This window comes from Entamoeba invadens, assembly GCF_000330505.1.
Source record: "Entamoeba invadens IP1 unplaced genomic scaffold scaff_1105074724629, whole genome shotgun sequence".
Lineage (NCBI taxonomy): Eukaryota > Evosea > Mastigamoebida > Endamoebidae > Entamoeba > Entamoeba invadens.
The window spans coordinates 798,859-815,226 of record NW_004440426.1 but is presented as its reverse complement, the minus strand read 5'-3'; the positions used below and the strand labels follow the sequence as shown (position 1 = coordinate 815,226).

Here is a 16,368-nt window from a genome sequence, read left to right as displayed (position 1 = left end):
AATAGCTTTTGTCTAATCATGTTTCTTCTCTTTTTCTTTTACTTTGAAATTTGATTTGTTGACTATTATAGTATAAGTAATATTATTTTATATAATATTATAATAATAATATTATAATATTAAATGTTAATAATTATATTATTAAAATATATAGTATATTTGAATAAAACTAATTAAAATGGTATATTGATACTTCATAAGCTTGAAAAGGATTATAAAAATGACAATCGTGACGGAACGAAAGAACAGATAAGGTCAGTTACCTCTAGGCTGGATTTTCAAGGAGAGTTGATAAAGAGCATTCTCTGTGTCTTCTTTGTGTGACCCGACGAGTGTAATAAAGTCTTTAAAGAAGGGTAAAGGTTTAAACGCCGAGTGTTGGTTGTCTTGTAATTCTTTGATGACAAAGAGTTGCTTTGCCATCATCCGACACTTCTCGAAGTTGACATCGCCCTTCTCTGTTTTGTCTGGGTTGCCTTCATCGATGAAGGTCAAGTCTTGGATGACGACACCAATGAATGGGATGTATCCCTTTGTTTTGTTTTCAAGAATGTATTTTCGATACGCCGCATAGCTTTTCGAAGGGTCCGCTGCTTTTCTCATCGGCTCAAGTCGTTCACTCGCATTAGGAACTAATTCCATCGTTTTAGTTAATCGACTGACAACAGAAGAATTGATTCCAGAATAGAACTCGAAGAACCCCGTGAAGTTTAAGTTGTCGTACATGATTTTAGCGACGTCTATGTATTTAGAAATGAGTTGCGCACGCACTTGAGCGTCGGGTTCATTCACTAAAGTTGAAGAAACCCAGTTAGTTACACCATTGAAATGGTCCAAGAAGTAACACAGCTGTGGGCATCGTTCGTACTTATCTTTTTTCGTCCACGCCGATCCCAAGAAATCTTTTGTTTCAATCGATTTGAATAACTCAAATTCATAGAGGGAAAGTTGCTGAGCAATTTGTTCCGCTGTCAGTTCATTCAGGTTTTTCAACTTATCGCCTATTTTCGATTTGGACTCCGTCTCGACCTTTTCAAAGATGTCAAAATTAGGCTTCAGACTTTTTGCGTTGTCAACCATTTTTTTGACTTGCGCAATACCAGCAAACTGTGATGAATACTTTTCAATGAAGTCCTTGATACCCTTTTCCATGTCACTTTCGACGAAGTCGTGGGGGAGGAGCTCCGTCCAGTTCTTCATGAAAATGGTGATTTTGGCCCACTTCTGTTTTAAGCTCTTTTCGGGCTCGCCTGTTAACTGTAAAATCTCCTCACACCTTTTATCGACCAACTGGAGTAACTCAACGGACTTGCAATACACTCTATAATTGACCAACAGTATTTTCGAGAACTCGTAGTCGGAATTTTCTGGCGTGAGTGCCCAATTAAGAAGCACATCAAGCGGCCCGCCGATGACTTTTTTGTCTTCGACGACCAATCCAAGCTCTTTAAACTTCTCTCCAAGCGTGTCTGTGATACTGATATAGACTTGTCTGAATTGGCCAGGACACACCATCAACGTGATTTGTTCTGGACTCATCCCATCAAAGACTCTCTTCTCTTTTTTGATAGTTGGTTCGATGGTTGGTGCAGTCAACAAGGTACGAGGTAAATTACGGTTTGACGAGTAAAACTGACGTGGGATTTTGACGGACATAGAATTTGGTTTTTACCAGTTCTTTTTGAGTTGAGTCGTATTTTTAGAGGGTAGTATATATGGAAAACAGAAAACCAAGAGCTTCTTCTCGTTATTACAACTCTGATTTAATTTTACTATACTATATAGCATTTGTCTTTTCGATGAAATACAAGAAAGTATTGCTTCTTTGCATTCCTGTGGTTAAAATTGAACACCTAATCGCACACAACAGTAATTAAAAATTTAATTAAAATGTATTTAAAACAACTGGACTTGTTTCTTGTGCACCTTGAAAATATAGTAAAGAAGCAACGCCAGTAGTGCGACTCCATTAAACATGACTAAGTAATCGAAGAACACAAGTTGCCCAACAACATAAGAATTTCCGTCGTTTTGCCTCATCACAACAAACGACATATTCTGGATAGCTTCTTGTGAGTCGAAAATGGTGTTCAACAACAGTGAAAGTTGGTCAGTCGTTTGGTCGATAAACGAATGAATTTCATTTGTGGGTAACCCACTCTTTGATGCGCCACTGAGTCCGGCTAATATTTCATCCAATTTGGTCTTTCGAGTATTCACAAAGGTTTGAGTAGTTTCTAGTGACTTGTCTGCCTCTGTTAATGCTCCATAAATTGTTTTAAGATTATCCGCCTTATTCCCGTCGAGTTCTAACGCCGTGAAACTTCGTTTGATCTTCTCGATTTTGTCGGAAGTCAGTTGCGAGCTGATCGAGTGTGTTGCGGACCTTGTTGTGTCGTGCACATCTATTTCTAATATCGCGTGTAAATCAGACAACTCGCCACATAACGCACTTGCACTGACAACAACTCCTCGTGGTAATTTGTATGTAAATTCAGTGCATATCTTGTCATTGAAAAACACTTTAATTTCCCCGTCTGAGTAACATATAGCAAGTTCCTGTGGGATGTCTCTTCGAATACTTGGGGAGCATCCTCGTTTGAATAAATTAACTCCGTCTCTCTCCACTGAGTACTTTTGTTTCCCGTCATTCACCACTAATTGGATTGTCGGAATCTCTACATTGGAATTTTGGTAGGTGTCTATTAAGACGCCAAGCCCATTCCAGTGATCTTGAAAACCTAACGCCTCTCCCATTTGCGGATTTTCTTGTGTTAACCAAAATCCAAATCCATCACCATGACGCGCACTCGTTGGAGACATCGACTGGAACGAAAAAGTCACATTGAAAAAGTCTGAGATGACTCGACGGGTGACATACACTAATCCTCTCTGAGAGGGGTTGTCTTGTGTTAACTCAATTTTACTCCCCGTGATTTGTGCAGCACCTTTTGTTTTGATCGGAGCATTTGTGAATGGGGCTTTGATCACAAGCGATCGGGAAATTGCGAAGAAGACAAGATACAAAACAATTCGCATTGCTTTTTTAAGTTCATAAAATTTTAATTTCAAAATACTAAAACAAAAGCTATAATTTTAAATGGTTGTCTTCAGGAAGTTATAACTTATTTATTATTATATATTTTTACTATTTGAATATAGTATATATTTAATAATTATAACTTCATCTATATGATTTGGTTCGCATTATTTTTTGCTATTTTTATAGTTTAATTCAATTAACATATTTCTTATGTTGTTTAATTAATTAAATAATCTTTATCACTTTTTTTAACAATGTTTTTTAATAAAAATTATGAATAGAAAAAGTAATACAAATACAGATAAATAATATTATTAATATATTATTTTATTTATAATATAAATAAGTTAAAAACATTGAATTACTTTTCATTAATTAACTTATCCAATTATACTAGAAATATGATAGTTTCATAAAAATAATTTGTAATTAAATTATAAATTTTAATAGTTTCAAATAAGTTACTTGTTTTTAATACGAAGTAATTCAAGTTAATAAAAATATACTTAAATAAAATAGTTATTTTGAATGAATAAAATAACTATTTAAACAATAAGTGGAATTGAACATTTAAAACGTTTTGTTTTTCAAATAAAGACTTTTTGAAAAACAATTGTTCTTTTATTAAAATAATTTTGATGAATTGATCCTTCTTTTTTGTAAAAAAAACAATTTTTAATATCATATGAGACTACAATACTTTATTATAATATAATAATTTAATAGTAATAATAATATTATACAAAAACAAACCAGTTATTATGTGAGGAGAAAGAGAAATGAATAATATTTTTGTCAAAAAATATTACATAAAAATGGTTTTCAAACTTTATTGTTTTTTAATAATTGAATTGCAACTATTATATTTTTTATGACCCAAATATAAAATTCATTTAAGTATAATACATTATATTATATATTATAAAACCAATTTAACTTAGTGTTAAATTCATTTAAAAATGCTGTAATGAATATGATACGATATACGTCTTTGGATTATGTAAAAACAAGTTACTAATGGTATGTAATTCAATTTTTTTATCAATCTGTCAATAAATGAATATTTTAAAGTCAGATATATTTGAGTAATAATTTCATATCCTTGATTTGTTAAATTTAATTATATTTTTGTTATTATCATTGAAATTGTATTAATAACACATCGAACCTGTCTAAAACACCGGGAATATCTTCTTAATCAAAAATACAAAAAACAATGACCCCACACAAAAAAATATTGTTGTTTTGATGAAGTGTTGTTTGGTTATTTTTTTTCAAGTTTGACCGGATCTTGTAAAAAAACGACTCTGTGTCATCATATCGCATTATTGCTCTACAAACAACACGTGACTTATTATATTTTGTAAATAATAAATAAAGTAGTCTTTTAAAAAACGGAAGTTGTTTCACTTGATTTAATGAAACAAAACAATTGAAACATGTTTTATTTTTGGTGTCAAATACTCTATTTATACAAAACACATTTCACACAACAATGATAATAATAAACTCGAATTCAGATGGGATGAAAAGAAGTTAAATGTTGGGGAAAGTGACATGAAACTAATAAACCTTTTAAAGTGCATTAGCTAAAAGTAGCATTAACCCACAAATAGTTCTAATAAAGCCGTTAGGATCAAAAGCCTTATCATTCAGTGGAAATCGACCGAAATTTCGAGTAAACAAAAATATTCCCAAGTAATGATCTCAAAAACGGATGATCCAAATTCTCCACAGTTTTTCATAAAAATTCAACACAAAAATAGGAATGGGGTGTCATACTACAATGATAAAAATATGCTCTGTTATTTAAGCATTTCATCTTATATCTGAGTCATTCAGTTATGAACTTCACAAGTGCTTTCACTCATATGGAACAAGAGGCCACTTTCCAGTCGAGACGATCACCACTGATCCTTGTTAAGCAATACTCGAACCCAAAAGTACTCCCACTCCCACATGAACAATCATTCGATAATGAATTCAACAAGGAGTACATCGACGAAGTCGACTTTGTTATTGTGGGTAATGAAGATGTGGTCACCACCTTCGACATCGACAGATGTTCATGCAAGTCTCTTATCACACTCGACTTTTGAGTGTGTTATGAAACTCTCTATATAGACATTATGTAATTTATGTTTTTGCTTTAGTTCTTTGAATGGTTTTTATTTTATAATTTAATGGTTTCATTTTCATGTACTATTATTTTATATATAAACATTTAATAGTAATAATACATAAAAATACCAAGTGTGTTGCTCTGAATTAAGATTTGTGTGTGTTTGTAGTTGTTGGTTTTTAGACTCGAATTTAATTATAAACAAATCTATTAATTTCTAAACAATAAAAAATGTTCTACACAACTCTAAACTATTTGATTAGCTTTAAATTGTCAGTTTTATAGATTCTTCCATTCTAATAACTTATAGTTCAATTATAGTTTGTTTTCAAGAATCTATTTGACCTTTGACCCCTATTTCGCTCATTTTTCAAGGATTTTGATTTTCTTTTCATAAACATTTTAGTCAAAGAAAGTCTCCTATAGAAGTATTTTTTGTGTAATTTAAATAAACAAATTATTCCTATCAAATAGGAGTTAAATGACTCAAATAATACAAATCGAATTTATTATGAAGATTGACAAACTCTGCCTTCCTGTCGACTTTGTAAATCCTGTTGGCGACGTTCTTCATCTTTTTAAGGACTTGGCCTTCATACCCGTCGCAGGCGTGGTCACTTAGTGAACTCAGTTTCGCCTCGATCTTCGCGAATTCCTTATTTTGACAGACTCTCCACTCTTCCCCGAGTATATTCACACACTTACCCAAAGGTAACAAGGGTTGGCCCACGTTGTGTGTTTCTTTGACATCGTTCCATTCGACTTTCTTATCGCGGATGTGCTCTTTGACTATCTGTTGAAAATTTTGACCTAAAGAATCTTCTAAGTCATACCACAAATCACTCCCAACTTTCGATGAAACGGTCTCAATCCGTTCGAGTATGTCTGAAATAGACTTTAAAGAACATCTTGGGATCATGTCACTTCCATTGATAATTGAAACAACACTACTCTGGAACTCCTCCATATTTGCAATGTTTTCGGACACCGACGGAACTGCTCCAAAGACTATACAATTTGTGTCAAATTCTTGGTGTTTTGCTCTTAATAATATAGTGAGGACTTGTGCAACAGCGCCGCCCAGAGAGTGACCCGTGCACAAGATTTTATAGTCTGGATATTCCAAAGTGAGTGTATGAAGGGTCGGAAGGATCTTTACGTATATGGTTGATGCTGTTTGATATATCCCCTTATGGACTAACCCATATACCCCTCTTACACATAACGACTCATAGCAGAACGTGCAGTCTGCTATACAATCAGTGATTGTTGATGTCCCTCTACATGAAATAACAATAGCGCCGATGGTGTGATCGACACAAATGTAGTGTGCTGGACAGAATGTCTTTGAATAGTATTGGAGGGAAGAAATTTGCTCTGGATGAATTCGAGTGTATTGACTTATAATCAACTTGGAGACTTCCTCTTTGTTTTCTAAGTAATATTTCTTGTCTTCGTCGCTCGCATAATCTTCGTATAACTGCCATAGAAACACCGCTTGGGAGTGGCACATGGCCTTATATATAACTTCTATGGAATTTAAAGAAAACTCCAATGATGAGTGGAGGGGATATGTACCAATCCATTTTGTGTGTGGTTGAGGGAGTTGTGTGAGAATTAAATACCCTGAAATAAGACTAATCAAGTCAAGTGATGTTAAGTTCTGAAAATAAAAGATAATGTCTGACAACGAGTTTTTAAAGCTGTTTGTGTAGTTGAATGAAAACATCTCTTGAAAGGATGGCGTTTGGATAAATCTAAGACTCGATGAGAGCGCGTCAGAGATTATAGAAAAGGCTGATATATTATTATGTGTCATCCAAAGATGATTTAGTCGTTATAGTTCTGCCTTTTAAATTCTAAACGTTATTTGAATGTTATTCGATGGAAGTAGACGACTTTAGTCTTGTTTCTGTTCATTGTATTGATAGTTTAATTATAGTATAAATATGGTTTATAATAATATAGTATCCTTTTTTTGACTTTTGTTATAATTAAAAAGAATATTATAGTTTATTATAATTATATTTATAGTTTTTTTGAAATTTTTTTAGAAAATAAAAGGTTATTAGTAAACAAATCTTCAATATAATTAAAATATAATTATTTTAATTGAAATTATTAGTTTATTGTGTTTTTTTAAGAAGTTAAAAATAATTACTATAAATAAACTACTATTGAAAACTATTTAAATTTGACAATGACAATGGTCGACTTTCAAAAAGTCTTTCATCAAATTATTTTCAATCAAGACAAATTCAATAAAATAGTTAAATAAACCATAATCAAACTGAGGCGTTGTAGTGTGTCAAGAGTCAAAGCAATCAAACCCTTTTCCACAATAATAAATATTCAAAGGATGCCCTTCACAAAGAAACCACGCAACTCAGACGACAAGAAGCCACGCAAAGACTTTAAAAAAGGTGGCTATTCTGACCACAAAAAGCCATTTTCTAGTGGAAAGAAAGAACGCTCGGGTGACTCAGCTCACAAAGGACAAAAGGGTTCCCGCTCCGAACCGACTAAAAATGGATTCAAGCGCCCCAATCCATTTGGAGAAAAGGTGACGACTGAATTAAAGAAAGAGTACAAAGAGAAACAACAAAAGAAAGAGGCTGTTGATGACGCGTCGACTCAAATGAAGCAATTGATCGACTCCCATTTTAAGTCGCACAAGAAATGGACTGCCAGTGAAGTCCAACAGCTTTTGACACTTTCCAAAGGGAATATGTACAATTTAAGTCTTCGCCCGGACTCCTCTCGAGTTGTTCAAACTGTTTTGAAGTACGGAGACAAAGAACAACGCAAAGAAGTATTAGAAGAGTTAGACGATAAAATCATAACACTGACAAAAGACACGTACGGACATTTCTTAGTGAAAAAAATGTTTAAGTACCTTGCCCCAAATTTCACTAAAATCTTCATCGAAAAGATTTCGACGATGTTGGGCGACCTTTTGAATCACAAGAGTTCCGTCGATGTCCTCTTGACACTTTGTGACTTCATCCCAAAAGGGAAGCAACATGAGCTCGTAGAAACAATGTATGGCCCCAAGTACCAATATTTGAAACAACAAAACCCACAACTGAAAACTGTGAAGGAGATTGTGGACACTAGCGAAGTCATGAAGAATGTGATTAGCAAGGAAATGGGAGAGACAGTGATGAAGATGTTGAATAAGGAGAAATTTGAATACACTCCGTTCGTCGCGCAGATGTTTTACGATTACTCCACTGTCGTCGAAGGAACTGAAGCAATCGAGTTTGCTCAGACTTTGGCGGAGAGCATTTCTTTGTTTGTGAAACATCCCGAAGGGCCGAAGTTGTTACGATTTGTGATCATGAATTGCTCGTCGAAGTATCGTAAGACACTCGTTAAAGAATTTGAAGAGCAGATTCAAGACCTTTTGTGTGACAAGTTTGGACACATCTGTTTACTTTACTTCATCAGACATGTCGATGATAAAGCGCTCCTTAAAAAGTTTATAATGAGTAAGATCAACACGTTAATGGTAGGGTTAGTCTATGACAAGAATGCTATTCAAGTGATCGAGTTTATTTTAGACCCATTGAATACTCGCTTCTTACCACCAACTATTATCGACCCATTGAAAGACAAGGGGACTTTCAGTATTAAAGATGATGATATCAGATTCAAGGATTTACAGAGCGAAATTAAAGACAAGGTCATTGAGATCTGTAAGAGTGAACACGACGGGTTGATTAAGTACAAACCAACCCGAAAGTTCTTGTCTCTTGTCAAAGAACGCTTCCCAGAAGACACAGAATTCATCACTGCAGAGGACTTACTCCCTAAAAGAGATGAGAACAAGGAACAGACTCCAGAAGAAACAGAAAAGAAGAAACACGACGAAGAGAAGAAAGAACTTGCAAAACCCGAGTCTGACTCAGTCAAGAAAGGGGAAGAGGAGGACGACATCAATGAGATCAGAGCCGCTGTTGCGCACCAGAAGAGTGAGAAGAAAGCGGAGGAGAAGGCGAAAAAGGAGAAGAATGACAAAAAGAAAAAGGGTTACAAAGGCTTGTAATCCCATGACTGCGTTATTAAAAGAATAGTACTTGATTCTATTTTAATAGTAAACGAATGTATAGATTCATTCTAATTCAATGAATTATAAATAGAACTATGTCACTCGTCGACAAGTAACTCATCCAACTTCCTTGTCTTCTCGTTAATGAACTCTTCGATGATTTCCATATAACTTGTGTTGTCCAATTCCGGGTGGTTAGCAGCTTCTTCGAGGATTTTTAAAAGTTTCTGAGCAGAAGAGTCGAAAGAGGGTCGGTCCTCCTCTTTTTGTTTCCACGCCGTCTCAAACACAGCTTTTAAGTTAACTGAAATGGTGTCGTCGAACTCCGGACGCTTTCCATTGAGCACTGCACTCTTTATTTCTTCCTCATTTGAATAATCAAAGAACGCATTTTTCATATAAAACAACTCCCAGCCGATGATACCAAACGCATATTTGTCACTGCCATATGAGAAGTAGTTTGAGAAACACTCGGGAGCCATGTATCTTGTCACTCTATCGCGTTTGTCTTTAAAGTCCCGCACAAAACTGTTTGATCCAAAATCAGTGATTTTGCACACACAAGGCGACTCAAAGTATAACGAGTTAATCAACAGATTGTCTGGCTTTAAGTCGCTGTGAACGATCTTGTTCTCATGTAAGAACTGCATCCCACGTGCACAGTCTATGAGTATTTTGATCTTCAATTTGTAAGGCATCGTAATCACATTCTTGGAGCCTGAAACACTATTTGGTGTATTCAAATAATCTTTAAGACTCCCTAAGACAAAGTACTGCATCACCATCGCGATCTGCGGAAGATATGTGACAGACCCTAAATACCCAACAACAAACGGATTACGCAATTTAGTCATCAATTCACACTCGTCGGTGATCTCTTTGCGCCGCTGCTTCTCCACTTCTTCACTCAAATTGTCAAATTTGAAGAGTTTCACCGCAACAGGAATACTCCGATATTTCCCTAACAGAATTTTACTCTTCTCCGTCTCGGAAATCACTTTGTCGCGAATACCTAACTCATCCATGTCGAGATGCGTCGAACTCGCAGCATCCGTTTTTATCGTGAAAAAGTTGTGACTGCGTTTCACCACTTCTTTTAATAACACGTCAAGACTTCTTTGGTCTTCTGTCGACCATTCCTCAAACGACTTCCCCTTTAAAATGTTTTCTATCTTTTCTAACGTCTTTTTACTTCGACTAAACCACACAGAATATGGGATTTTCATATCTTTAATTTTCGTTGTGCAGCGGAGAGTCATGTAACTCGTCGTGGTCATCGTCTATAATATTAATATTACTATAATTATAATTATAATATTACTATCATTATAATAATATATTATTATTATTAAATAATAAAACAAACAGCTTTTGGTCGTAAATAAGCCACTTGAGGCTCAAAGTGAAAGACGTACTTTGGATTATTTGGGGTGTGAATAATCACCATCATCCACTTATTCCCCGACTTGTTCTTAATTTCAATTTCTTCAAATCGGGTATCAAACACTTCTGTGGGAACTCCTTCATTTCCAAACTCCAATTCAAGCGGCTCAACTATTACACGACTTTCTTCTTCTCGCTCTTTTTTGGTGTTCTTATCGTCATTTACAGACCCAGTTAAGTACAAGTAATACACACTTTGTTGCTCTTTATATATGTCGTAATTCTTCTTTCGCTTTTGTGTGATGATAACAAGAGAAACTATACTAATAAGTATAATCACTATGATCACAAGAGCTACGATACCTATGATCATCCCAAAGTACCACTCAAATCCCTTTTTAATGCAGTTGTTTGGACTCGACGCATCTTGTGAGAACCCTTCTGCACACTCACAGTATTTGTTACAGTTTGTTCCCGAGTCACACGACTCGCCTTCGTCCAGAATCCCATTCCCACACTTCTCAGACAAACATCTATACTCCTCTGTGGCTTTATATCCGACTTCGCACTTGCAATTAATCAAGCAGTGTGGCGTCGATTTCAAACAGTTCTCGTCGACATTGTCCTCCGATGCATTCAAAAGATTTGAGTAACACATTTCAGACACACAGAAATGGTCTTCAAGCTGATATCTGCTTTTACAGGTACAATTGTCAAGACATCCATCACTCCCATAAAAACACTGATTGTCGCCTTTGTTCCCAATTGGCTGCCAACTGTTATTGTAATAACACTTTAAGTCACACGCTTCACCACCATATTTGTCTTCACATATACACTCTCCACGCTTAGTTGAGCATTGTCCATGTCCACTCTTACTGTTACAGTCATTGGGGCAGATGACTTTGAAGATAAGACTGATATCCGTGTCATGCTCCGTCGTCAAGATCGTGAAGTTTCTCAGTCGATTGACATCGCCTTTGACGCGCACTAAGAGCCCAACGTCACTACTCCCATCCCACACCCCATATGATGACCTCCCCCAAAACGCATCACAAGAGACTTTGTCTGCTGCATCAACAGAGTACTCTTCTAAGTACTCGTACCGGTTCGCTATACTCGAATTAACGAGAACAGAGTAATCACCAGAGAAGTCCATAGTGAATATAAGTGCTTTCATTAACTTCCCTGGCGCACAGACAGGGTATAAGTAATTCCCTCTTGAGTACATTGGAAAGTCGACGGTGTAGATTCTCTTTTGTTGCACCATTTTGTCCACTTGATATTTGGTTATAGCGTAATACGGCGCGGAAGCGACGTGAAGTGACTGCGACAAGGAGACAGCGACTTCCACGTTTTCTCCTTGTGACGATAAACTGAGGAACAAATAGAATGTGGTGACTGTAGGGGTACTCTTTGGCTTTGGAAAGGTCAGAGAATTGTCAGTTAAAGTATCTGGGAGGTATCCTCTGACTAAGCAGTTGGGTATACTCTCATTAGGTGCAGACGATGTGATATCGTAAAACACACTTTGCTTCTTCGGAGATACAAATTTGAAGGACAAAGTGATGAGTTGCGTCACTCCAGTGATGTTCACAGAAAGCCACCTGGCAGGGCGATATTGGTTTTGTTTGTTGCCAGCAAAGACACAAGGACCGACGTCGTACTTTGTTTCTGAGTCAAATTTGATCTTCACAGTTTGTTCATACGCAAGTGCGATGTACTCTGATGGCATCCACGTCGTTTTGTTGTAAACATTTAATGTCTTCTGACACGTGGAATTCACTTTGACGTATAGAGGGTTCTCTTCACTGATCGGTATGTTCGGGTTGATATTTTGACACATCTCACAGTTACTGTCTTGGTAATACCCTTCTTTACACGTCAAACATGTAAAATCAGAAACACATGGAGTTAAACACCCAACAGAACATTCAAATGAATTAACGGCTAAAAACAGGAAAAATGGAATATAAATCATTATCTGCAATTTAATCAGTTTCAATTGGGTTTCAAGTTTGAATATAAAAATAATAAAGTGTATTATATAATTTGGTTTTTTATACTATACTGAAATAATACATTAAAATCAACAAATAACATTTTACTGTTGATAATTCATAAATGTTATTATAACCATTTTCATAATAAATTTATTATAAAAAAATTAAAATATATTAAAATATATGGATATTAAATCAATTAACAAAAGAATTAATATTTAATATATTTTTTATAAATTAATATAAATTAATATAAATTATCATATTTTATTATCCAATTAACATAAGTATTAAATACTTCCAAATTTTTTTTTGAAACCAAAAAATACTTATTATCAAACCACTTTTTTGTTTCGTATCATGAAACTTATTATAAAAGTTATAATAAGTTAAGTTTTGTGTCATAACACGGGATTTTTAAGAATTTTGGTTTACACAAAGCAATAACAATGTTAATAATATTTCGAAGAGATATAAAAATGTGTAATTATATCGGTAAAAACAATTTTGAAAACTCTATGTATAAAAGAGTATACTATCCGATAACAAAGATGTACGACTTGTTTGCACACTTCTTTATTATACACAAAAAATTGGACTAATTTAGATTTTTGAACTTCAAAGACTCATTTCACTCCATGCGAACAAAGATATATATTATCGGGTTTGTTGTGACTTTCATCTCTTTGACGACACTCCTCCTCTTCTCCGCGACGTTCTACGCATTAGTTTTTAATGAAAAACCAGCGATTTTCGCGAAGAAGTCTATAAAGGGAGACACTTTCCAGTACCCCGAGACTATGAAAGGGTATAACACGTACTCCCTCTCTTCGACAAAGTTCCAAGTCATTTTTGTTTCTGATAACGATAAGTACAACAAAGGTTTGGACACTTATGGCGTATCTAAAGTAGGATTTGGTCACATTGAATTTAAAGATGGTCAATGGACGTTTACTCCAAATGATGCAAAGAAGTTTGAAGTCAAGGCTTTGTACCAGTACAATAAACGAGGGACCGAATTTTCCGAGATCATAAGTTACAATGGAGAGCTCTATGTGTTTGACGATAAGACGGGTATTGGTCACAAATTGGACACGGTGAACAAGAAGGTCTATCCAAGACTTATTATGGCAGATGGGATGGGAAATTTAGTCACAGGATTTAAGCACGAATGGGCGACAATAAAAGGTGACCAACTGTACTTAGGCAGTCAAGGCCTTGACTCTATAAATCAAGATGGGACTTATGGGAGAACGAACAAATATAGTGTTCAAATAGTCAATACAAACGGCTCATATGTAACAATCAACTTCTCGAATGTATATAAGTCCCTTGAGACATTGATCAACATCAATTTGCCGGGGTACACAAATATGGAAGGGGTGACTTACTCTAATATGAAGAAGAAGTGGTACTTCGCGCCACGTAAAGTGTCCAATACATTTTATTCTGACGATCACGACGTTATTTCGAGTGGGAAGTACATCTTTACCATGGACGAAGACTTCAAGAATCCAACAGTTAAAGAAGATGTACAGTTCAACGAAACAAGAGGATTTTCAACACTCAAATTATTACCGTTCCACGAGGACTTGATCGTCTATATCAAAACATATGAAAACGGGGCTGCTTTACAGTCGTGGATAGGTATGACCAATGCAGATGGAGCGAAAATGATGGAAGAAGTTTCTCTAGGAAATGATAAGTACGAAGGGCTTGAGATCATTCCACTCGATGCTTAAGACACTTATTTACTCAGTCTATAATTTCGTTATTTTAATTGCTCATCCCTTACGTAATAATAATAATATAATATTAATAATAATATATTATTATTAATATAATAATAATATAATAATAATGTAATAATAATATATAATAATATATTAATATAATAATAATATTACTATAGAATATAATATTACTAATATATACTATTACTAACCAATACTAAACATAAAATGCCACACATTACTTGTCTTTGTTGTCTTCATTCACTTTCTCAGCATCATTTGTTTCACTTTGTTGGTGTTGAGCGTTTTGTTCTTCACTATACACAACATCTCGAACTACTATTTCACTTCCCGTGTTATTCTCCTCGTCATTCACAGGTTCTTTCGCCTCTTCGCTTTCTTCAGTACTACTAGATGACTCGTCTAAAATAGGTTTGTAGTCCTTTTCGCCATAGTGAGCAACATATGGGTGTGGCTCCAATGGCTTTTTAACAAGAAGTGCGAAAATCAGAGCTAACACAAACGATCCCAAAATGAGTGAAAGTGCGACGATGACGGTGATTAAGTCTGTAGCAATGCCGAAGTACAACGTCAACACACAAAATAGAAATGAAGGTGCGCAGATGAAAGCCAACAACCACGTCGGACCTGCGTAAAACGGTCGTTCCAAGTTGGGGTATCTTCTTCTCAACTCGAAAAAAGTAATGAAATCGCCTATTAAGAAGAACGCAGACAACGCACTTGACACTCCGACCATCTGTGAGAAAGTTGTTGTAAATACAAATATCATAGTAATGAATGTTGTGAGTAAAATACACGTATCTGGTGTTCCAAAGTACGCATTGTTTCTTCCAAACCACGTTTTGAGGGACTCTGAAACATTCAAATTTGCAATGCCCTGAAACCGACGTGCAGTGAAGCACATCCCATTCAATAAAAGACCAGAAGACGTCATTAAAGCTCCAACAAATAACATCCACGACACTATCTTCCCCCATACACCAGCTTCGAGTAATTCGGAGACATATATAAAGGACCCTTCTTTCCATATTGGCCACCGTTGATCGATACCAACAGCAGCCATTAATGGTGTAGCTGTTGTCAGTGATGTTAAAACGACTAAGAAGAAGAGTGAGAGTGGAATCGTCCTCTTTGGGTTTTTGACTTCTTCGACGACATTAGCTGCGTTCTCAACGCCATTTAAGTTCCAAAAGACAACAGAGAAGAACATTGGGAGATTTGCGTGTTCGAAGGGCAAGTAGGTTGACACTGCATTCCAGTCGATTTGTGGGATGGCGGTGAAGAAGAAGAGAGTGAAAGGGACTAACATCATAGTTATGATGACGATCGAGACAATCCCAACGGATCTGATCCCAATGAAATTGATAAGAGCAGACAACACAATTAAAAACAGTTTAATGAGGTATTGGTAAGGTATTGCGATGGTTGCCTTCTGCAGTAAATATGAAACAAAGAGTGTTGGATACACGGCACAGTCCAAACACGTTGATATGAGTGACAGTAATGTGATGAATGGTGTGATGAAGTGACTGAACTCACCAAACCCACTTGCAAACCATGTGATATATCCAGCGTTACTCGGCAACGACAACGAGATCTCCGCAGTAAACAAACACATCGGAAATTGGACAAAAAACGGAAGAAAGTATAACATGATGATCCCTATCAATGGACCAACTGAGGAAATTATCTGCTCAGTTCCATACGCACCACCAACACATGATACGTACATCATTGAGAGTAACGAAACAACTCCCAGCGCACGTTTTGGATGAATCGTTTCGCTCGTCTCGCCCATACAGAATATTTCAAGTTCGTTCCATTTTTTTTTGAGTTCTTTTGTGTTGTTTCCTTTCTAACAGACGGGTCAAGGTTGAACAGACAGACAATCACTGGTAAACTTAGAATTGGTTAATCTATAGATTATAGTTTATTTTCTATAAATAAGTATTCAAAGTAGTTTGGTGTTATGAAAGTATTTTGACTTGTAAGTGGTAAATGCCAAATGAAAT

The 16,368-nt window shown here is 35.6% G+C and overlaps 7 protein-coding genes across 7 annotated transcripts; 2 read left to right on the top strand and 5 right to left on the bottom strand.

Annotated features, from left to right (window-relative positions):
- Positions 1-255: 255 nt before the first annotated feature.
- Positions 256-1,656, bottom strand: EIN_023560 (RAS guanyl-releasing protein, putative; the record flags this gene model as incomplete). The annotated part of the gene is made up of 1 exon (XM_004257390.1): positions 256-1,656. One exon carries the CDS (start codon positions 1,654-1,656, stop codon positions 256-258), a length of 1,401 nt encoding a protein of 466 aa, XP_004257438.1.
- Positions 1,657-1,896: 240 nt separating this feature from the next.
- On the bottom strand, positions 1,897-3,039 carry EIN_023550 (hypothetical protein; the record flags this gene model as incomplete). The annotated part of the gene is made up of 1 exon (XM_004257389.1): positions 1,897-3,039. One exon carries the CDS (start codon positions 3,037-3,039, stop codon positions 1,897-1,899), a length of 1,143 nt encoding a protein of 380 aa, XP_004257437.1.
- A 2,592-nt stretch (positions 3,040-5,631) lies between these two features.
- EIN_023540 (lipase containing protein, putative) lies at positions 5,632-6,678 on the bottom strand (the record flags this gene model as incomplete). Its single annotated transcript, XM_004257388.1, has 1 exon — positions 5,632-6,678. One exon carries the CDS (start codon positions 6,676-6,678, stop codon positions 5,632-5,634), a length of 1,047 nt encoding a protein of 348 aa, XP_004257436.1.
- An 846-nt stretch (positions 6,679-7,524) lies between these two features.
- On the top strand, positions 7,525-9,213 carry EIN_023530 (hypothetical protein; the record flags this gene model as incomplete). The annotated part of the gene is made up of 1 exon (XM_004257387.1): positions 7,525-9,213. The coding sequence occupies one exon, from the start codon at positions 7,525-7,527 to the stop codon at positions 9,211-9,213; it is 1,689 nt and encodes a 562-aa protein (XP_004257435.1).
- Positions 9,214-9,314: 101 nt separating this feature from the next.
- On the bottom strand, positions 9,315-12,580 carry EIN_023520 (serine-threonine protein kinase, putative; the record flags this gene model as incomplete). Its single annotated transcript, XM_004257386.1, has 2 exons — positions 9,315-10,496; positions 10,583-12,580. The coding sequence occupies 2 exons, from the start codon at positions 12,578-12,580 to the stop codon at positions 9,315-9,317; spliced, it is 3,180 nt and encodes a 1,059-aa protein (XP_004257434.1).
- A 660-nt stretch (positions 12,581-13,240) lies between these two features.
- EIN_023510 (Apyrase precursor, putative) lies at positions 13,241-14,344 on the top strand (the record flags this gene model as incomplete). The annotated part of the gene is made up of 1 exon (XM_004257385.1): positions 13,241-14,344. The coding sequence occupies one exon, from the start codon at positions 13,241-13,243 to the stop codon at positions 14,342-14,344; it is 1,104 nt and encodes a 367-aa protein (XP_004257433.1).
- Positions 14,345-14,573: 229 nt separating this feature from the next.
- EIN_023500 (amino acid transporter, putative) lies at positions 14,574-16,154 on the bottom strand (the record flags this gene model as incomplete). Its single annotated transcript, XM_004257384.1, has 1 exon — positions 14,574-16,154. One exon carries the CDS (start codon positions 16,152-16,154, stop codon positions 14,574-14,576), a length of 1,581 nt encoding a protein of 526 aa, XP_004257432.1.
- Positions 16,155-16,368: the final 214 nt, after the last annotated feature.